This window comes from Onychomys torridus, chromosome X, assembly GCF_903995425.1.
Source record: "Onychomys torridus chromosome X, mOncTor1.1, whole genome shotgun sequence".
In the NCBI taxonomy this organism is placed as follows: Eukaryota; Metazoa; Chordata; class Mammalia; order Rodentia; family Cricetidae; genus Onychomys; species Onychomys torridus.
Window position 1 is genome coordinate 67536163 of NC_050466.1, and position 24070 is coordinate 67560232.

The window sequence follows — 24070 nt, forward strand, 5'->3', positions numbered from 1 at the left end:
TCTAACTATATTGCTAAGCTTGAAGGTTTTTTCTCTTAAAAATAAGTAAAAGTCAAAGAGATGGCTGCTTCTTTTATTGTAAGCAAGAAGAAAATGAGAGATCATGTCATTCTACTGTTTTCTACTCCTGGTAGGATGCAGACCTAAGCCCTGCCTTGAGGAGTTATGGTACAGCCATGCTATCAACATACCCTAGACATAACATGTTATTTCCTTTGATCCTTAATGAAAGATAATAGAGTTATTCCACAAAGGAGGAAGATGTGCAGTTGGTAGCATCCTGCCATATATATCTATGAACCTCTTAACACTACTTAGAGAAGTATTAATTGCATACCTACTATATGTATCATCAAAGAGAAAACTGTGTCCCGACAGAAAGATTGGAGATGTGATTTTAACTTTACTCTCAGTGCTGAGTCTCTTTACTACATAACCATATTTGAATATCCAAGACTTGCGGTGGTGGTTTTGGAATAGTTTAGTGTTTTGAGGACACTAAGAACCACATTCCAGAAGCATTAGGCATTACTGAACATTGTTTGAGTTTATGTTCCCCTGCAAGCCAACCCTGAAACAAGAAATCAGATAAAGAGAGTTTAGTTGAAGGATAATTAGAGGGGGAACAGAGAAGTAAGCCAGAAACTGGGGAAAGCCTAAAAGGGTGTGCAATTCAGCAGGCTATTGCTGCAGGCATCTGGATCATAATCTCACTAGAGAAGCTCCAGGAACCCAGTTTAAAACACACCGTGGAGTGAGCCCACCCATGGAAAGGGAGCAAGATTTTAAAACATCAACTCCCATCTGTCATTGGTTGAGGACTTCTCCCAAAGAATGTTAATTTCCTAGCACTACTGGCTTGCCAAGCAGATGGCAAAGTGGGCTCTTTGACAAAGAAGTGTGTATGCTGGCATCTGAAGTTGGGCAGGTGTGCTCTCAAGAGATAAGGGCTAGAGAGGATTTTAACAGGGTACCAAACACATCTGCTACCAAATAACTTCAAACAATTGGCCAAGAATTTCTGTGCTTGTGTGATCTATGCCTGCCTTTTAGAAGTGTACATACAGAAAACTTAAAGGCCACACAAACTAAATCTGCACATTTATGAATCTTTAATCAATAATGTCTCTAGGTGGCCCATTGAGACATAAATTGGAGAAATGAAGTACAAATAGTTCATCAGTACCTTAGGCCTGAAAGTTGTTTTTCAGTTTTACTACCTAGTTTACTTCTTGACATAAGCTGTAAAGGTCTGTAAGAACAGATATAGACATAACTCCACCTTCTTCAAGCCAGTATGAGCACTGGAGTTTTGACCTTTCAGAAGTGTGGTAGATAGTGTGCTACTATTTTATGCTGTTTACCTCAAAGCTCCAGTATTTCCCAATCCAGCTATCACATTTCAAGGGGAGTGATCTGCACAAGAAACTTTCCTGATTAGCTAGTTCCCCTGTTTGAGATCTTTCCTTGGCTTCCAGTTGCCTTCGGGAGGGGGGGGGGGGAGTTTATCTTCCAACTTCAACAGATAAGACCCTGTGGTCTTTTCCTGGCTCTTTAATTTTCCACTATGGTTTTCCAACAGCTTGAGTCTTTTCACTCCCCCACACTCGTTATCACAAAGTAGGAAGAACAAAATAGGAAAAAAAGAAACAATTTGTATGCAAATTTTATGGCCACACTTCCCACCTCCTATACTCATCTCAACAGTTCCAAACCCCTGGCCAAGCCTCTGCCCATGATGAACTCTTTAACATTCTGAACCTCTAATTTAGAGATTATTTCCTCCAAGAAATCTTCCTTTAATACCTCAAACTTCTGGCTTCTTAGAAATCCAAGCATATTTTGTAATTGTGTCATGTGTCTTTTTTTCTGAATGCTCTGGGAAGGCAGAACTGTATCTGTTATGTTCACAAGAACTGAGTTAAGGTTTACTCAAAGTTGCTAAAATTTTTTTCTTTTATTTCATAAATGAAAAAAATCATCCTTCATCTAGCCTGTTTCCTCTCCAGTTATGAATTGCATTGCACCCCACTACCATAAATACATGTGTACACATTTACACTTATGTGTCCTTCACCCTCCCCTACACATCAACATAGTAGACCTATTCCTTGTATTCCACTGTACTGTGTTACCTCCTCCTGTCATAGCAACATGGCATTTCACTTTGTGGTTTACCTGTGCCAACTAATTCAGAGAATAAAGTCATGATTTAATTCATTTATCTCCCCAGGGTTTACATAATGCCCAACATAATATAATCACTTAATACCTGTTGAGCAAATGAGTCTTTGCCATAACTGATGATGAGATACAAGATAAATTCTCTGCATGACCTCTACTTCCCAACAAAGCAAAGAGATTCTGCTGGACCACCTGTCCAATATCAGAAACCCATCACAGGCTTCACATCTGTGAGCCTGAAAATCAGCAAGCATTGTCAGCATTAAAGATAGAATCACATGGAATGATATCTTTGAGTACTAAAGGAACTTTTCTCTCCTGGCTAGATAAACTACCTCCAAAGGCCCTCTGTCAGTGAGTTGGCTCAATGGAACTCATTTGTCAATTACAGAAGAGCTAGTGTGCTCAGGAAAGGGAACTTAAATGTTTTAAGGGTTCTGTGGATGCCCACCATCTCTGAAGTAGCAAGAAAAACTAACTGGCTAAATCTCACACATCACAGCATTATGCTGGAAGGAAGTTACAATAGAGAAATAGCAGGTATGGTTAGAGATGGAATTTTTTTTTCAAATTTCCTTCCTTCACGCCTTTACTGTGATAGCATAGCATCACATGCAATATTTTAGGTTCCGAACAATACTGGGGCTATAAACCAGAAGACTACAATTGAAGATCCATGGTGAAACAAACAGATGAAGTCACATCAGTGGTTGTATCCTCTGGAACATTGAAAGGCAGCCTAAGTTACCTCTGATGTGCTCTCTTTAGAGTTGTTCTTGCTATGAGATGAACAGTACATTTTTGTACTTGCAATAGTTTCACTTGTGTACTATATCTCGGACATGTTTGAAATATATACATCTCATTGTAGAAAAAGTCACAGAAAAGTAAGTAAAATGGTTTGTTCTAAAATTTATCATCCATGTCCAGTTTGGTCAGCTTGTTATGCAATGTAAGTGAATTGTCAGTATTTTACTTCTGTACCCTTTTTATCATTAAAATTAGCACAAAATATGAAAACAACATTCCTATTTGTATGATAAATTTCATTATCACAATATCCATCAAAAGTGTTAATAGTATATGCACAATCTTCAAATAGACATGAGTTTTTAGATGCTAGGCACACCATTTTCTATGAGTGTCCAGATTTTTGTATTTTTATTTTTCTTCTAAAACAATACAATATACATGAGAAATTTAATCTGCCCTATAAAATTAAGCATAGTAAAATTATGTGATATTTGGTATGTGTATGGGGGGGAGGTTTAGTCTAAGGCTAGATGTTGATCTAATAAGACCAACCACTTGTCTCCAGCATCTAATCAAATTCAATGTCATCTGTTTATTTAAGATGTAAATGATGTGCATGTAGCACAGTAAGAGCCTATGGATACAAATGAGTTAACATTCACTGTCACCAGAGGAAGTTTAAAACAGGAAGAAAGAACAAACTCTGAAGGTTCAATCAACACATCTTTCGGCTCTTGTGTGCCTGGCACTATTCTATGTGCCTAGGATATACAGGAGTGAATAAACCAAAATCTCTGCCTCATTAAGTGCATATACACTAATGGTAAACTGCTTTTGGGAAAGGATGATACTCAAGTATCGTAATACTTATGGGTTCCAGCTGATGTTTTACAGTAAATCTAAAGCTGTTAGCCCTTGTTACCATTAAAGGTTTTCTTCTTTGTTTGTCTGCCTGTGCCCCCACCCAGGTGTTGGTAACATAGTATTCATCACATAGATTTAAGGAGAAAGACCACAGACCAAAATCCTGGCCAAATTAATTAAAGTAAGCTTTATTTGTAATGTAAGCATTGTATTTAAGGTTCTGTCTCCTCCTGTAAGGCAGGGTTCAAGAGATCAATGCTGGACATGGGGGAGACCAGGTTTTTTATGGCTCAAGTTTCCAAATGGTGGATCTGGTAGACAAATAAGCAGGGGTTAAGGAAGCAGAACATAAACAAAACAAGTGGGTCATAACAATCTTCTGTAACAAAAGGCATGGTTGTGAGGTTGTCATAACAATCTTTTAAAACATAGGAATGGTTGCAGTTTCCTGGAACAGACAGTATAAAACCATACTGTAGTTAAGGTTATATGTGGGGCATGGCCCAATCCTTCACAAACAGAGGTTTAATCATGAACAGAATTGACCCTGGTTTGTCTTTACTATAAGATGGCTTTCAAGTCCAAGATGGAGGCAGGCTAGTTTATCAAGAGGAAACAAGCATGATGCAAAGGATATATTTTAAACTATGGAAAGTAGCCTCCCTTTCCACTTGTTTTCTTCTCTCTGCTTGGATAAACATACTTGTCACTGGTAATGGAGTTATGTCTTCTCTTTGTAAATTTCTCTTGGAGTATCTAGCGTTTACAGGGCTTCAGGATTCAATGTAGGACAGAATGTGGTTGCTTCTCTTGGGCAATTTTGTCATGTTTGACCCTTTGACTTTGCTATGCCAGTGTCCTCAATGCTGTGGTCAACTATGATTAAGTCTCATGCAGAAAATAAATTAATCAGTACCCAAATTCCAAAGCAGAGACAGCAAGAGATAGTCTTTACTTTGCTAAAGAAACTCCCTAATTAGGAGGCAATCTTCTGAGCCCAATATTTAAATCTGTGCTAGTCTACATGCTAAATTTCTGATCTGGAGAAAGCTTTTTAAATTCCTTGAGACAGTTTCCTCACCTGCAAAGGGAGATTATAGTCTCTACTTCCTCCAGTGTGAGTATTAAATGAGGTAATACATGTAGCACTCTTCACACTATGACAATAGGAACTTGGTGTCCTTTACATTGCTTCCTTTACATCAACTACCTTTCTGACTGTTCTACATTCCTTTAGTTGATGTGCACAAGCATCACTAAAGTAGCTGGGATCAATTTTAAGCTGGGAGCTTGTGCTTCAATTAGCAAGTGCCAACTTTCTTTTTCCTTTAATGTTTTATGCATATGGGTGTTTTGCCTGCACACACATCTGTTCACATGCCTCGTGCCCACAGAGGCCAGAAAAGGGCATCAGATTCTATTCCCTGGGACTGGTGTCACAGATAGTTATGAGCTGCTATGTGGATGCTAGGACTAGAACCTGGGTCCTCTAGAAGAGTAGCCAGTGCTTTTAACTGTTCAGACATCTCTCTGGTCCCAGGTGCCAATTTTCAAACACAGACTACCCTAATTTAAAAGAAAACATGAGAGCAACAAGGCAGAACAGAAGATACAGATGGAGTACTCTGCTTGTTCATTTTGTTTTTGTTCTCAGTTATTTTCTGGATTGTACTAGTGTGTCAGAAACTGTTGATAAGCTAACATTTGACTTTTAATTTATTTTCTAACAGTCCTAATGAGATAAGGTATCACCATCATTATCATCGTCATCATTCCCATTTTAAAGAGGAGGAACTGAGGCATACATGTACCAAGGCTGACACTGAGAAATGAGGCCACCAAGACACATTCTACCACCAATATCAACACCTCTCAGAAGAATCAAGGCCTTAGCAAGCCCAGTCATAGCAATAATCATAGCCTTGGCCATTTGCTGCCAGATCAGGAAAACAAGAGCAACAGCTGAGGCACTCTTTCCAGTTTTAAGAGTATTAGCTTTGTGTGAGCACTCTGAGGGAAAAATTATTTCCAGTGGAAAATGTATTATCTGTTAAGATTCTTTTATACTTTGTATCAGGCATTCATTCTAAGGCTCATGGTCCATCATCCAGGAGAGGTGTTAGCATGCCATCAGGTTGTCATTGTCATTCTGTTGTCATTGTTTCTTTAGTCATCAGTCTTAATTTTTGTTGTTCTCATCCTTAATGCCTATTTGAGGAAAACATGACAAAGAACTCATCTGATGGGGACATTTTTTTTCATGAAGTATAAATTTAGGTTATTATTTTCAATTTCAAATATTTTATGAATGTGGGTTATATAGTATTTTGATCTTTTTCTATGGGCTAAAACTACTAAAAGTGTGGATTCTGCTGGAATGCAGAGGCTTATGCTCAGAATGTGTGCATCTTTGCTTTCGTTTGTGGCGGGGGGGGGGGGGAGGAACAATGGCATGAATGAATGTGTGATATTATTCCTAATGCATGGTGCCCTGACATCCAAAAAAGCTTCTCTGGGAACCCAAACAAAGACAATGACTTTAAGGATCTAATTTAATTCAGATTCATTATCAGAAAGACAGTCCTTCCCTCAAAGGGTCATTGTGATAACATGTAAAAGGTGCTTGGCCAGAAATTCAGTTTTCACATTCTTACTGGAAATTGTACCTCCTAGGCTGGAGAGATGTCTCAGTAGTTGAGAGCATAGACTGTTCTTCCAGAGGATTCAGGTTCAGTTTTTGAGCCAATCTAGCCTACTCAGTGTGCTGTAAACCAATGATAGCTTTTTGTTTTGTTTTTGCATTTTTTTTGTTTGTTTGTTTGAGACAGGATCTTTCTACATAACTCTAGCTGTCCTGAAACTCACAGAGATCCACCTGCCTCTGCCTCCTGAGTGAGCGTTGGAGGTGCTCCAGGACACCCAGCAATAGACGTTGTTTCAAAAGACAAGATGACTTTTAATCTCCATACTCAGGAGTCAGAGGAAGGTGAATTTCTGTGAGTTCCAGGACAGCTACAGGTATGCAATGAGACCCTGTCTCAAAAAAATAGGTAGATGACTGCTGAGGAATGACACCAGAGCTTAACCTCAGGCTTCCACAAAAATGTGCGCATATGTACACACACACACACACACACACACACACACACACACACGTTCATTCAGTCTCCAGATTCTTCTATTTACGTGGGTTTTTTTTTCCTACATCTATGCAGTACATGCTCCAGGCACCTTTCTGAGTAAAGAGAATGTAGTAGTAATCCATACATGTGCTCTAGCATGGCAAAATTTGTATTCCCATGGGGACAACAGAATATGGAAACAGAGAACTAATGGTATATCATAATTGGTGCTGTGACAAAGTTAAAATAGGATGTTGATGTCTGTGGTTGTTTTTCAGTTGAAGATGTTATCAGGCATATGATTAAAGGGAAGCAAAGGAAGTGGGCACACAGATTTAGAAGGTCCTAGAGGTACATTTCAGGGAGCCTCAAGAGTCAGAAGAGCAGTGAAGTAGGAGCACTGCAAACTATGAGTCTAGAGGAGTCAGCAGGGTCAAAGCCCTGTGTAGTTGCTTACAATCAGAACTTGGGTTTTATTCTAAACATGATGGGAAACCCTTGGGGGATTTAGAACAAGGAAGGTGGCATTATTCATAGGTTCATTTTTCATCATTTTAAATGGCCAGCAAAATCCGGAAGGGAGGACATCTGACTCCTAATGCAGTGCTCTTCCTACTTGGATCCACATTCTCTAGACTAAATGTCCTTGGCTTCTTGATTTTTACTTTCTTTTGCATTATTGGTTGTGGTCTCCTTCCTAAATCTTAAAACAATTGTTGCCTGTTCTGTGCATTTGACTCCTTTGCTATTTGGCCAACCAGCTTTTACAGTCTCCTTTCTATGAGCATTGCTCCTGCTACAGCTATTAAACAAGATTCATTACCCATGAACTTGCTCAGGAAGCATTTAAGTTTGGCCATGAAAGCAAAGTCAGGATATAAGGGAATGAAAAATAGTAGCTCTGATTAGGTTTAACTTCACAGATTTCTAGGAATCTTCAGATATTGGGGTTCTTTTTTTTAATTAAGTGAAAATTTCTCCCACATTATGGAAATAACTAGATTACATTATCTTCTCATCCAGATCAACATGAAATCAGGCAAAAGCTGCAGTGGTATACCACATCTGCTTTTTACCTTCACCAAGACTATTTTTGTTTGTTAGTTTTATTTCTCAAACCTCAGGTTCAGTACCTTCCAATTGAAAGCATATCTGTTTTCCTAGCTAAGCCTTGGAAGAAAAACTTAGGGAAATTAATGAAATGGAGTTGTTTACGCTGATTTTCAGTATCATCACCCACAGTCTGAGAATTTACCCCTGTGAAGGAAAGATCAAAAAGGTCACAATGGGCTCTCCCAGACCTGTACTGCCATTGCAATACTGAGAGAGGCAACAGACAGTTTGATATACATGATTCTAGGCATGCATGTGCAAAGGGAAATGTGTGACTAGATAGTCACTTGTTTGGCTTCATCCACAACTTAAATTTGGTGTCCTCTGAAAAATGTAATGTTTCAAAGGCAGAATGATTATTTCTGTTCACTTATTAAGGGATGACTAACTTGCTTTTGGCTGCTCTACAAATGAATCACAGTAACAGTCCCCAACTTTGGACTTCTGGTGTTCTGATGTAATGCATGGCTATTAAAAGAAGAGGAAAGAGAGTGGGTGAGAGTGAGCTCATGCAAAGACAGAACGTAACACACAGTGAGCTAGTGTAATTTATGAACTGCAGAGACCAGATCCATCCACATCAAGGTGTTTCCATGTGACCTGGGTGAGGCTATCCTGCCAGATCCTACCTGGCCACCTATAGTGGCCAAATATAGAACCTAAAGAAGACCTGGAATTGGAGGAATTCAGTGCAGAAGTCTTGATGTGGGGGGGGGGACAACCTATTCTTTGAATGTATTTCTAAGCAAATTTGATTTAGTGTCATTTGGATGGTAGTATCTGACTGCAAGTTATATGTTAGGGAAAAATCAATGATATCTCTTGTCTTTTTTTAATGTGTGTAGCTTATTCTGCAGTAGCAGCAGAAAATGGGGTGGGGACATGAAACAAGGAAAAGAAGGCAGATGAAAAATGGGATGCTGTGCCAAGTCCCACTGGAGTGACTTGAACTATATCCTGCCACAGACCAAGGAATACCCATCTCCTCTAAGTGTTTCCTCACAGTTGGGATTACTGGGTGACTGCTTGAAGGTACTCTCAAAGCATGTTAAAGGCCTTACATGGTCAGAGTCAACATCTTGCCTTTCCTCCCCTCTTTATAGCAAAATTGCATCAGATTTCATATCCCACAGGTATTTTTTCCATGCTAATCAGCAGTCAGAAGCAGACACTTCCTTCCTTCCATGTCCCTTTTGTACCCTCCTCTACAAGGTGTCCCTGCTGTCTTCTGAGGAAGGTGTGAGTGTGCCAAGGAAAGGCAGAAAGGAAATTAGACTCTGGCCTGTGGTGACCGGCAGCCCATCCTGGCTTTGTCCCAGACTCTGGCAGAAGGGAATTAGAAAGGCCAGTGCTTCTCCAGAATGAGAAATCACTCAGAGAAGAGAATCTTTTAAGTATATCCATTTTCTTTGTCCTGTTTTCTTTCTGTGTTTCATCTAGTTTCAGATCTGTCATTACCTTAAAAGGAGCTTCAGTGTGTTGGAAAGTGTGCCTCAAGTAGTTCTATTAAATCTCAATTGTTATTTATGATGTTAACTTTCTTTCACCTAGTATCTGATTGTATAGTTTACAGATGTCATTTATCTTAGAATAATGTGACATTAAAAATACAATGGTGGGTTCTTGAGACTATATGCACCAGGTCTTCTGCATGTATGTTATGGCTGTTAGCTTGGTGTTCTTGTGAGACTCCTAATAGTGGGAGTAGGTGTGTCTCTGACTCTTTTTGCTGCTCTTGGGACTCTTTCCCTCCTATTGGGTTACAGTGTCCAGCCTAGATAAGAGGGAGTTGGCCTTGTCTTACTGTGTCTTCTTTTGTCCTATTTGGCTATAGTCTCTTGGAGGCCTGCTCTTTTCTGAAGGGAAAAGGAGGGGAGTGGATCTGGGGGTAAAGGGGAGGTGGAGGTAGCCAGCAGAAGTGAAGGGAGAGGAAACTGTGGATGGTATGCATTATATGATAGAAGAGTCTATATTCAATAATAATAAGAAAATTTAATCAGCTAGGCCAACACCCTTCTTATTACTGAAAATGTGAGATCTGAAGTCTCAGACCTAAAGCAGTAGAATGACATCCTTAAGATCTCTATCATATCGAAGGTAAGCAGAGAAGCCATGTTGGAAGCCTACACATCTTATTACCAGATTCCCTTTTGCCTCTTGGCTGAAAGGAGGAATTTATAGTAAGCTCTTCTCCAAAAAACTTCATCTGGCAATTCTAGGCACTGTAGGAAGAATAGAAAAGTATGAGGTCAAAACCCACCCCCTTCATTATTTGTTCATATTGTAATGTGATGATGATGTCTAAAGATGAGAGTTAGCTATCTGCATCATCTCTGATCTCTCTAATTGGACCTCCAAGTGTGGCTGTTCCACAGCTCAGTCATTTCACTGGCCGCTATCTGAACCAGGTGGCCTGACAATTCTCCATCTTTGTCTGACTCTTCTCTGTCCTTTCTGCCAAACTTGTGTTGGTCTCAGGCTGTGTTCTGCTATGAAGTTAGGCCTGATTTAGAGTCCTGCATCTACTCTTTACTTTGCAAGTCATCATAGGTTGTTTATTGAAGCTCATTAAGCCTCAGTTGCTCCAGCTGCAAAATGGGGATAATAATTTAAGCATTTCTACAGTTTTAATCTTGGTAAGTTTTAAAATGTGTTGAAAATGTTTAGCAGACTAGTCACTAGTGCTATTATCATTCTTAACATGAAGAGTGAAAAGAGCAAAGAGGCTGACAGTTTAAATGATATGTTAAGAGACTTGGAATGAATTTCAATTTAGCATTCAATCTTGATGTGTTTAGAAGCAAACATATAATAATCAAAATATCATGATCAAGATTTATATAGGCTCGGGCTTTACTAATACAAAGTACTTGGCGTTACTGTTAGACACTTCTCATTTTGTACTGTATTTCATGTAATTTTGCATGCATGAATGCAAGCACACTAAACTTAGGAAAATTATCATATTACTGACAACACAGTAGATTTGATGAGTACTTATTGAGTGTGTCTTTGCTTAATGGCATCTATACATAGCCATACAAACACAGATTTTCCATTGACCCATGTAAAGGACTCAGACTATGTTAACGGTCAGTGCTACAAATTTGTCTTATTTTCACTTCCTTTTCTTTTCTTTTAAAGCCTATTAACTAATTTATTGCTACACCCAGGTGGGTTGCTGCTGTTTATATTGTAGATTAACTGAAGCATAATTTCCATCTCTCTGGCTTTTCCTTTTCCTTTTTCTTTTTAAAAACATCTTGCAACTATACATTGTACCATAACTTAGAATGTCAGGGTTCTACTTCTCTCCTTGGGGCTCTCTCAGGAAAGTAAATCAGAGCATTCTAAAACCATGCATGCATGTAGACATCTAAATATGTGCAAGATGTCTGACCATGACAAGAGTGAGATGTGTTTATCCTTGACATGTGGACATTAGAGTCAATGATGAGAGCTGATTGAGTTATTTCAAAATTCATAAAAAAGAGTCTCAACTTTTGGTTTCTATTCTATCTTCTCACCTCTTATTCCATAGCACAATCCCACAGACTCTCTCTGTCGGGGGGGGGGGGGCTGGCCTCAGGAACCACCTAGCTGCTTTGTTATTAATTCTATATCACCCTACCACTCAGAAACAAGAGTGACACATGTGCTACCCACCACTCCATCAGAAATTCAAGGCAACTGCATCTCACAGCATCTCTACTGCTGAGTTAAGAAATATTCCAGTCTCAAGCCAGTAAGGTTCCTTCCCATTTTCCAAGACTCTCAGCAATTGTCTGCTAATACAAAGGTTAATATGGTGTCTCCTTCCTTCCATGTGTAATCCCAGAGGTCATAGCAGTAGATCTGTAAAATTGGCAGATCACTAAATAGTTTATACCTCCCCAACCAACAGGGCATGGTCATTGCAGGGAATGGATGGAAAAATATCCCCTGCTATAATTGGGTTCAGCCCTGTGGCTTAACACCATCTTATTTGGCAATCTTTTCCTCTTGATATATTTGGTAATCACTCTAAGGGAGATTTATTACACTGCTTATGGGAACAAACAATACACTAAATATTACACATACACATGCTTTCAATATCACTTCTCTTGTCTATTCTGACTCTTTCCTCACAGTCTTCGACTCTTATCAAAATCTCTCATCTTTACATTCTTCTATATTTTTTCCTCTTCTAAAATAACCTTTTACATTTGGAAAATTTTGGTGATTAGGAATAATCCTAACCAAGACTTGTCAGCCTGTGCTTAGGCAAGAGTGGATAGAAAGATACTTTCAGAGCTTAAACACATTGAAAGATATTTTTTTCTGGCCATTAATCCCAAAACACCAACACAAAAATTTAACATATGGTTCGAATTATAAAAATAGCCTCCTAGGTATATCTGGAAAACTATATGTGTATGTGAAGTAAATGAAAATATTTTAGCCAAAGATAATACAACAAAGTATTTTCTGAGCCTAAGGGTTGGAGTTATGAAGAGATGTGTGGAAAGGGGACACTGGGAGTTAGGATGAACAACTCTGGGCTAAGTAAAGTCCTTTAACAGCTGGTGCTTCTCAGACCTTTTCAAAAAAGCATACTATCCCACTCACTAAGACACATGCATGGCAAAACATTTTCACCAATAATCCATTTAGAACAGATTGAGAGAAGATGTAGCAGGGTCATGTGGACATTCCTGGGTGAGTCCACTCTATGTTAGGCACAGCCATAGATACACTTGTTTATTTAACACCCTAACTCATGGCCTCATTTTTGTAGACAAACAGATAAGACAAAGCCATCATGACAATAACTGGCTAGGGAGTTAAAACAGTTAAACTGGGGGCCTATGTATCCACAGTTAAAACAGAAGATGATGCAGTTTTAAGATGCCAATTAACCCTATCTGCAAGGTCCATGAGCCTTTGTATTCTAATTATAAACTGAATTGCTGAGAGGAGGTAAAGTGTGATATTCTGTCTCATGGAGGTAATTCATGTAAATCCCATAATCCCTTCACAAATATACTACCTGTTTTCTTACTTCAGATATTAGATTCTATAAACACTTACATGTGATTTTACCAGCAGGGTAAACAAAAAGCACAAATTCAGAAATCAGCTGTTGGCAGGAATCCTCACTGCAGTTCTGGCAACTAGAGGTATATATGACAAAAACCTAAGAACACAGGCCCTGTTCAGTCTGCTAGGTATAACCCAGTTCTGCCTTTTGTGATGCATGTGATCATGGATAAATGATTTAAGTTCTCCATGTCTCAGTTGCCTCACCTAGGAGACAGACTAGTGTTCATACCTACTTTGTGATCTGGTGTAAGTTCTAAGTAAGCTAATCTGTGCTGATGCCTAGAATTGTGCTTGGCATGGAGTGGGTGTTATTTATCTTCTTGTGTGCAATTTGATGGCATTTATGAAGTAACTTGACACAACCACAATCTAACATTGGTCAAGGTGAGTAGAATAATTCTTGTAGCTCTGGGGATAAGAAACCATGGTCTTGTATGTAATAGGCAAGTACACTACCAGCACACTCCAGGCCTTAAAGTGTATAAAAGTTACTTTGTGCTCTTCTAATATGATTTCAATTTATCTCAGCTGACTCTTACCATTTAGTACCTTTCCCATTTATGCAGTCAAGGAACAGTAGAGTAGACAAGGGCTAGTGTCTTAGTTAGGGTTACTCTTGCTTTGATGAAACACCATGACTAAAGCAAGTTGGGGAGAAAGGGGTTTCTTTGGATTATATTTTCTTATCATAGTTCATCACTGAAGGAAGTCAGAGCAGAAACTCAAACAGGGAAGGATCCTGGAGGCAGGAGCTGATGCAGCACCTATGGATGAGTGCTGCTTACTAATTTGCTCTTCATGACTTGCTCAGCCTGCTTTCTTGTAGAACCCAGGAGTGGCACCACCCACAATGGGCTGGGCCCACCCCCATCAATCAGTAATTAAGAAAATGTCCTACAGGCTTGCCTACAGCCTGATCTTTTGGAGGCATTGAGGTTCCCTGTCTATGATAACTCTCACTTGTGTAAAATTGACATAAAACTAAACAGCACAGCTATCAAAGTAAACTTCTTGACTTTTATAGTAGGGAGTAATTGGATAAGCTTATTAAGCTGCCCTGCAAATTGGCAGTAAGGGACTAGCCTTCAGAAGACCTCTGCATTCAGAACTGCACCTTCATTGACTTGTTACAGCGTGTTTCCAAGAAAAATAATAAACAAGAGACCTGTATAAGATTTGCAAACATTATAGACCATTTTGGTCACAAATAAAGAGAACATAGAAGTAATATTAGTACTTGAATGCAATACTTCTCAAATGTTAGCACCATTAGAATCTCTCAGAAGGTCTATATAGGTTGTACTCCAGAAAATCTGATTTCTCAGTTCTGGAATAGGGCCTAAGAGTTTGCATTTCTGACAAGCTATTGGGTTGATGCTGCTAGACTGGGAGCCACACACTGTGAAAACTACTGATCCAATGTATGTCTTACATCTCTACTACCTATTTGTGGCCTATGGGCAAAACATTTTATTTAAACTCTCTGTCTTAGAGATGGAACTAATGACTTTCTCTTTCCCAAAAAAGAAGAAACATTTTAACCTCTGGGGCTCATGTTACTTATTTATGTCTACTTGTTCATTTAAAAAACAAAACAAACTAACAAACAAAAAAAAAAACTAACTGCTGTTTTTCTCCCTTATAGTTGCATACTGCTGTAACCAAGATCCAGGTTCCAAGGCCTGGCTTTAACTATACGTTTGCCCACATATGTGTCCTGAATAATGATAAGACTTGCATTGTGGATGACATAGTACATGTCCTGGAAGAGCTAAAGAATGCCCGGGCCACCAATCGGACCAATTTTGCTATCACATATCCAATCACTCACTTAAAGGATGGAAGGGCTGTCTATAATGGGCACCAACTTGGAGGTGTCACTGTACACAGCAAGGATCGGGTGAAATCTGCAGAGGCCATTCAGCTCACTTACTATCTGCAGTCAATCAACAGTCTCAATGACATGGTAGCTGAGAGGTGGGAGTCCAGCTTCTGTGACACTGTCAAACTTTTCCAGAAATCCAACAGTAAAGTCAAAATATACCCGTACACATCCTCATCGCTGAGGGAAGATTTCCAGAAGACCAGCCGTGTATCGGAACGTTACCTGGTCACCAGCCTGATCCTGGTAGTCACCATGGCCATTCTCTGCTGCTCTATGCAGGACTGTGTCCGCAGCAAACCCTGGTTAGGCCTACTTGGATTGGTGACCATAAGCCTAGCCACTCTCACTGCAGCTGGAATCATCAATCTTACTGGTGGGAAATACAATTCCACCTTCCTGGGAGTCCCTTTCGTCATGCTAGGTAATTACTGCCTTTTTTCCCCCTTGTTTTTGTTGTTTGTTTCCTGTTGATGGTAGTAACTAGTTTTCTCGAAGAGCCATTTAACAATTTTTGTTCAGGTATAGTGTTTTCATTTTGCTGAGAAGGCCTGAAATGAGTTCTGTCAAATAGTGGTCATACCAAGGAGCAATCTGACCTGGTACAAATGCCGGAAAGTCAAAGGCTTTGGCTCTAGCTTTGTTTCTACATTTAATCACTCTGTAGTATTAGACAAATATCAATCTTGTCTGTGCTCTAGTGTGTTGGGATGTATTTCCTCAAATCAGTCCTAAGTAGGGGATGCAGATGCAAGTAGTTTATTGGGGAGGAAACAGGTGAGCCAAGAAGGCAGACAGCCCTGAGGTTGTTGGAGTACTTCTGTGGGTACTGGTAGATCAGCCCCCAGGAGACCTTTAGAAGATTAGGTAGCTCCTCAGAGAGGTCCTCCCTGAAGAATGAGGAAACTGGGCTATTTACACAGAAACCCTGAATGAAATTCACTGAGAGCTGCTCCCCTGCATAGTTAACCCCTCTGCACTTTTCTCCTGCAGCTAAAGAAACTCCCCAGGTGACTGTGGTGAGAAGCCTGCAGGGAGTTTTAGATTTGCAAATGGAAGGGCTAGAGGGTTCTGCTACCTTGCTTCCTTTTTCCATCTATTAATGAATAGAGTAGATGTGAGCATCACACAAAAGGATGCAATACATAAACAAGAACTTGGAAAATATCCTGTGAAATATTGGTAGCAAGGGATTTTTTTTTTTAATTAATCTTGGTATGAACATCTTAGAGTGGTGGTCATGGGGTTCTTCCAGCATTTTTAACTGGAGAAGAACATCAGGAATTCCTTAATAGAGTTAATGCTCAAAACAAAGTCACAGTGTTCAGAGGATTAGCTGTTCTGCCTGCCTGATATTGAAGATGACTGACTAGTCTAGTAGACTCAGAGGTAAAGTTCCTGTGAGCCAAAGATTGAATGAGGTCACCCTGCTTACTGTGGCAACTACTCAACAATTCATCTAGCAAAATTAAAATGTCACTTGGGATCAGATACCACAACACAAGACAGTTGTGGTTTTCTGTTGTTGTAGGCTGGCAAGTCACCACAATTTATTTCATTGGTACGCCTTATGCCATGTGTTAGAGTAACAGTAAAAAAAACTGAATTTTCCTAAGAGATTGCTGCTGAATTACAGTTAAATGATAAGATGGAGCTTCATTCTGCCCTCAATACTCTGTGACCTATGCGAATTGAAACCTAGTCAATAAACATATACTAGTAGCTTTTGCAGAAAGCAAGGCACTGTGAAGAGGCCAAGCAGTCAGAGAATCTGCTAGATCAATTTAGTTGTCACTCTTGAAAACAACAGAAGAAAGCTGCCTTACTACAGTCTGCACCCAGGCTGATAAGAAGGCAGCACAACCTCCCCCGTTAAACTGACTCCAAGAATGTGTAGGTCAATTGTGGAATCCAAGGCAGTTCCTCAAAGAGTGGGGAGGACTGAGTATTAGTAACTTCCTCAGAGAGGTGAGTCAAGTTTAAATTAAGATGTATTGCTCATGATTAGTCACATGCTTGAGTGCTTGGATTCTTTTTTAACTTTTCATTTTAAAAATAGTGGTTCTGTTGTTGTTTTTGCAAGACAAAGATAAACAAGAATAAGAAATTGGTTGGGAACTGAAGGGAGGTACAAAGCTTCTTATGGTGACAAAAAAAGGGTGTGAGAGCTTGGGAAAGAACTCCAACCTATTACCAATGATCCCAAAGAACATTATAATATTTAAAGCTTCTTAAAATTAAGGAAAGTAAGGAAAATAAATTACAGTATTTAAAGCTTCTTTGAATTAATTGTAAAGTAACAACATTCAAACCTGATTTTATTAAGTATAATGAACTGAAAATTATTCAAAACTTCTTAAAACTGTACAAAATAAAATTCATTAGAATCTTTAATATTTCCCTAAATTTACTTTGTATTTTTAATGATAGTGTAGGTATTCATTATAAGTAAATATATAATTTACACACAAAAAATATACAAAATAATGTCAGATAATATTGATACAGTAGGGGATGTGAGTGATGTTAGGATGAAATGATGCCCTTAGAGAGGAGTGTCTTTAAAAAGTGAGTCCAGAAATGGTTGAGTAGTTCCACAATTCCCCAGGGACTATCACTGAACTTTACCTCAGAATTTAATTCAGAAAACAAAACAAAACAACCACCACAATGGTAGACAAACAGGCATTTGCAGTAAAAAAGAACAAGCAGGACAGGTGCCCAGTCCTCCCTTCCTTGTGTGGGATTTGTGAGGAATGTTCTCAGCATTGATTTAATGGCAGTTTTTCCTGCTGACAATCAGCGTGCAACCTTTCTGTACATTTTCAGCCCATACGGTTTTCAAATTGTTTAGTCACAACATGAAAGGAAACTACACATTTTAGTGGCTAAGGCCCATTTGCAATAAAGACTTTGCACGATGTAATGTGTGTTTAATATGCTCATAAAGCTAACAATGCCTGGATTTAGGATGCTTGCCCTTCTGGACTTCTCAGATAAATTCTTCATCCTTCGAGGATGATTGTAAAATGAAATATAAGCAAGAGCAAATTTATGAATGTAGTCAGGACCAGCGTTTAGTTCTGTTTATTGATGACTACTCCTAAATTAACAGTAAACATTTCAGAAGACCAACAATAAATGCAGTGCTAAGAGCTTTGTACTACACAGAAATTAGCTGTCTAGTAATTTGTTGTCTATAAAAGTACTTATTTATACTTAACCAAATCAAGTTATTAAAAATATTCTTGATTCAGCTTGTCATGTAAAACTATATCAAATCAAATCATTTAGAAGAAAAAAGTTTCATAAAATATTGAATGCAGGAGTCTCCTTGGTTATTAAAAAAATCTATAATTTGTCAAGTATTATAAATTTCAAATTCAACAAACTCAACATTCTTAGTGTGACCTCAGTCATGTAAGGCCAGATCCAGCCAAATGTCAAAATGGCAGTTGATTTACAATGAAAAATTTTAAGACCACATGTGTTAAGCAGTACTAACTTGACAAGATTCCACCAGAGGAAGTAATTTGAATAAACCTTGAAAATTAATCATAATGGGATGTGATTGTATGTTTCTAGCTAAGATGATACATGATATCTCTGGCAAAAAGAATATATCCTACACAGATGAATCAGCTTGGCAATGATGTAAGCATAAATACCTCATGATTTAGAATGTTTTTCATCAGTGTCTGCATATTAGACATTTCCAATTCTGCCATAACCTCTATCAAGATGAGTCAGAGTAGTTTTCTAGAACTGAAATCCTCAAAAGTCTACAGTATTATAAATGTTTATTGTCATTTTTTAGTTGCTAGAATTTAGAGAAGAACTTAGTTGGTTATATTAATGTTAGGTAGTGAGGTATTAGTATTTGTAAGCATCACTTTAATCTATTATAAAATATCATCTAAAGAATGAAGATTTATATATGGTTGTCCAGGTGAGGATGATTTAAGAAGTTGGCATCAGTTTTATATGTTCCAACTCTCCTTACAGGTGTGATACTTATTCGTGCAGCTTTGCTTATTATACACAAGTCAGGAAAGATCTAGAACATTGGACAGTGTAGAAGGAAGAGAGGAAGGTTTTATTCCTTATCCATATAAGAAGTTTGTTTCTCATATACATTCCATGCATATAAAAGAGAGAATTGAAGTCATTGTGAAAGATAGTTTAGATATCAATTTCCATGCAGCATTTTAACTTACAAAGGTCACTTTACCTTTGTTGAGATTCAAGAGCCCTGGAGATTGGAAGAGATGAAAAATATTCTTCAATTTTGAAGAGGTCAAATGTCAAGTCCAGGGTGCTTTCTTCTAAATTATCTAACCAGTGGGGCACACAGCACTTACATGACTTACCTAACCAGACTTTACAGTTTTGGTGATTTGAATGGGAAATAGAATGTATATTAAGTGCTAAGAGGGAAATAATATTAGAAAAGCTGTCTTCTTGCGGTGGTATATTCTAAGATTATCTGAATTTTTAACAGGAACAAAAGATTCACTTTAGTTCTTTAAGAGTTTGTTCTCACTGAAGTGTGATAACAATGTATGTAGCCTATAAAAGGGCTACACTAAATTGTGCAAGAAGATTATTCACAACTGAAAAGATTTATTCCTTAATTATTTATACTTTCAGTTTAAACAATCTTGAAAGGTTTTTATAGTCTAATAGATTCCTACATCATTAGAAACATGAGGGGAAAATATCTTCTGGATAATAACAAAGGTTTAGCTAAAATTACCAATATCCAACCATCTTTTACCTAAAAAGTTGACACTAATACCCAATGCTATCAGAATGATAAAAATGCTAATTTCATATAATTCAACACAACACATTACAGTATAAATATGGTATTTGCAGTAATATGACAATCTATATGATAGAATCGAAATATGGAATAATATGGAAATACTTAGTTTAGATATAAAACAGTTAATAGTTTTAATAGTTCCTAAAACAAACCACTTATTGAAATTTTGTTTCTCATATTACTTTTGTCCACCTGATTTTAAATAAGAGAATAATTCCAGAAATGACTCAATAGTTAAGAGCTTTTGATATTCTTGCATAGGCCTGGAATTCAGTTCCCATCACACAAATTGGGCAGCTACAACTACTGATACTTTCTTCTAGCCTTTTCAGATACACACACACTCTTTCTCATGCACACACACACACAAATAATAATAATAATAATAATAATAATAATAATAATAAAATTAAATCTTTCAAAATAAGAGAATAATTCCATACAATATTTTCAAGGTTGTTTTTTTTAAATACTGGTCTATAATTGTATAACTTATAGAGATATGGAATCTTATTTTGTGATTAGTTCTTACCAGTCACATTATTGTAAAGGGAAGGTGGAAAATGGGGTGGAAGTAGAACAAAACAAATTTATTGATACACTCCTTGCCATTATCTATGACTAGGGGCACAGATTTGAGAAAGCAGAACTCACCTGAGTAAGGGAGCTGTACTCTTGATACAGGTCTCCTAGGTAACCTCTGGGTAGTCTGATGACTTAGTCTTATCCAAAGAATGGGAGAGCAGCCAACACTGAATTTGGAAAAGCAGACCACAAGGAAAAACACCTAGTTTCTATTTTACTAGAATATTAGAAAATTGCAAAATGATTCCAATGGGTCAACAGGAGCTTACTGTGCAAGTTGAGTCACAGTCATTGTGAAAGAACTTTTGCTGTTCACTTAAATTTTACTACATTATTAGCTAGGAACAAAATGTCAATAGCTTTCTAGAATGTTCTCTGCATTAATCAACATAGCAGCACTAACATTTCTCTGCCTCATTGGTAAATAAATTCCTCATCAACCTATTGTTTACCTTATATGTGCATAAAGGTGTGATTTGTGTGCATAATATATTACAAATAACATTAACTATAGCAGATATCATATATAGTATAGAATTACTTCATATTATGTATATTAGAATTAATTAACATTAATATTTAACAGTGCTTATTTTTGAATATTTAAACACAGTTATCTCTATGTATATCTTCAAATATTTTATATGTAAATATTAAAATATGCTTAAATGGGATATACCATAAATACTTGTGTTTATATATTACATGTTTTTTCATGTGAAAAGATAATACACAATGGCCATAGTAAATATTATGGACCCTATTTATATATACTGGTTTCATGTAATGTATTTACATATAATAGCTAAATACTCTAGTATATTTACATATAATACCTACATACTCTAGCTTTAAATAAAGAAGGTCTATTAGCAAAATAATTTATTGGACTTTCTTATACAGTTATCTACCAAAGGAAAATTATTTCTCAGATTCAAACCCTTTGTTGTGATTAGAATCACTAGTATGTATCAAGTCTCTAGTAGAATGAATAAGATGCATACATCCCTCCCTGATATAAGTATCTGTCTTTACTTAAGTAGAGTACACTTTTACTCTTACTCTTAACTGTGAAACATAACAGGCTGGAATTCATATTGCAAAGTAAATGTTTATAATTGACAAATTTTAAATGTAACCCCATTAATGAACTTCTCTCTGAAAACAGGTGCTACTCAACCTAGAAATATATATGCTTGAGATTTCTTTTTGAAACAACAAAAATTAAGAATTTATGCAGATACCATTGAAGAACAGCATTTTATAAACACGAGCTACTTAGTGAAATTCATCTAAGAGTAAAATACATTTTAAGTAGAGCTTGTTTATCCATTATAATCTATGGATTTTTTTAGATGACTATACTTGTTTTGTTTCCATATATGAAATTTGGCACTACACAGTTCTAAGTGACTTCATTTTTCTCCTGACATTACATGGTTTCATACTAGACCTTAAAGATGATCTCCCAGTAAGTCATCTCAGTGTAACTCATCTTCTCACAATTCCTCAAGGAACTCAAGCTGAGGAAATGCTGCTAGTAGGGAAGGGATTCAAATATGAGCATCCAAAGGCATCAGTCAGTCCCTCTGCTGGTCTGTGAAGACTGGGGAAATAGGGAAATCTGGGACTAGGGAAAAACTGAACTTACAAAATCCAGCAGTACAAAGGAGATCAGTCCTTATGATTAGTCTTTGACAAATCAAGCAAGCAAAACCAAATCTCCCAGAAGATCTCTCATAGAAAAGCATTAAATAAATTTAAAACATGATTCACTTTATGAACAAGTTTCTAGAAGCATATCTACTGGACAGAGTTAACTCTCAACTATTTGCTAGTGAATTCCTTCCTTGGTAAATTATAAACAACCTTGAAGGCTTTGGCTGTACCCCAGAAAAGAGCTCGGGTGAAAGTGAGATTTAATCTGTGAGTATGCCTGAAAGTCATCCTAAGTGACTGGAGGATTAGCTAGCTGAGTTTCTTCTACCATTAGTGTTATTTATGATCTGTGCTGCTGTTTCTCTTCATTAGTTCCAAACCCTGGAAGTATACACACACACACACACACACACACACACACACACACACACACACACACACACACACCTTCCAGTCACTTAAGGTGACTTTCAGGCATACTCACAAATTATATCCCATCTTAACCCAAGATCTTCTCTGGGGTCTAGCCAGAGGTTTAGGGTTGTTTTTAATCTCCCAAGGCAGCTACAGCGAACATGTGGAAGTCTGAAGATGACTTATGTCACTCAGTTCTCCCTTTCTACCACATGAGTTCTAGAGACTGAACTTGGTCATCAGGCTTGCTTGTAGATACTTCTACTGACAATGCACCTTGCCAGCACCAGACAGTGCTTTAAATTTAACACAAAGCAAGCAACAAAACGTTTTCTCTTCAAACACCTTTGTTTTTAAATGAAGAAAATAATACTCAAACCTCAGGGGAAAAAAATGTCTTCAGTCCATAGGCAGTACTTTAGACTACACCCTGTAAGATTTGGCCTCCAAGGTTCCTAAGAGAGCTAAAGAAGGGACCCACTCATGTGAAAGGAAAGTGGAATGGAATGGATCCTATGAAAAACCACCCCTCCACATTTCCCTAACTCTAAGTAGCCCAACTTACTGCTAGAGTAACAGCAGTAAGTGATAAAGCCAGGCAAGGGAATGAAAAGATGTCACTGTGGGATGAAATGGTCCTAATTACTCTTCAGGTTGCCCCATCTTCTGTCCCAGTTTCCCCAAATTAAGAGAAGCCTGCTTTCATAGACCATTGTCCCAAAGCAGTTTGTAATTAAAACTATACCTTTAAATGTCAAAACTAAAGGAAACTCAACTGTAATTCTGGACATAGAAGGAATTTCACGGGTGTTTTATGGGCTCTTAGAGTGTGTTTCTCCTTGAGTCCACGCCAGGAAACAGGGTTCCCACAATTTATCTTTCCTTTAAGATAATAGGCCAACCTCTTAAGCATAAACATAAAGCTGTAACCTGAGTCTAGTGCCAGCCAGGCACTCCAGGCTGCTAACAAATCCCTAAGAGGTGCCTGTAGCTCTCTTGGCACTCATCTCTCCCTTGACTGACTGAGGTATAGAAAAGAGTTATGGCATCAGCAATTATCCCAGAAATTCAAGGACTCCTTTGAGATATTATACAATTACAATTTGGAGTTAAGAGTACAGGAATCTGATTGACAGGTATGTGGCTTGATAAACAAGGTTCTAGCCTACCAGGAGTAGTGACAAAAGGCCATTGATAACTATCAACAAATGAGTGATCAGATAGAAAAGTTTCTCACTGCCTTCTCTGACCTCTGGGAGGACCTTCACACACACAGAAAGGAGGAGGGGGGAAGGGGTTTCCAAGAGCCCCTGAGAATCAAATTAAAATTTTCTCTTTGGAAGTACCCTTTTATACAAAAACATATGCAAAAAGACTTAGGACTTAATGAAAATGATCAAACTATATACAATGGGCATTTAAAAAATAGCAAAGGAACTTACATATTTTCATCTTTCCTTGAGTGTGATTATTTTCAACCTGGAACCTTACTTATTATCTTTTTGCTCTGTTAATTTAAAGTACTTTTCTCATTCAGCTCCTATGATTAATCAACAGTACACTAAGAAAAGAAGTCCTATT

General features: G+C 37.8%; 1 protein-coding gene across 1 annotated transcript in view; it reads left to right on the forward strand.

The window, feature by feature from the left end:
- Nucleotides 1–24070, forward strand: part of Ptchd1 (patched domain containing 1) — a 53785-nt gene that overhangs the window by 22283 nt on the left and 7432 nt on the right. The window contains exon 2 of the mRNA XM_036174879.1: nucleotides 14767–15427. Within this exon, the coding sequence (XP_036030772.1) occupies nucleotides 14767–15427 (661 nt within the window). The remainder of the gene's footprint in view (nucleotides 1–14766; nucleotides 15428–24070) is intronic.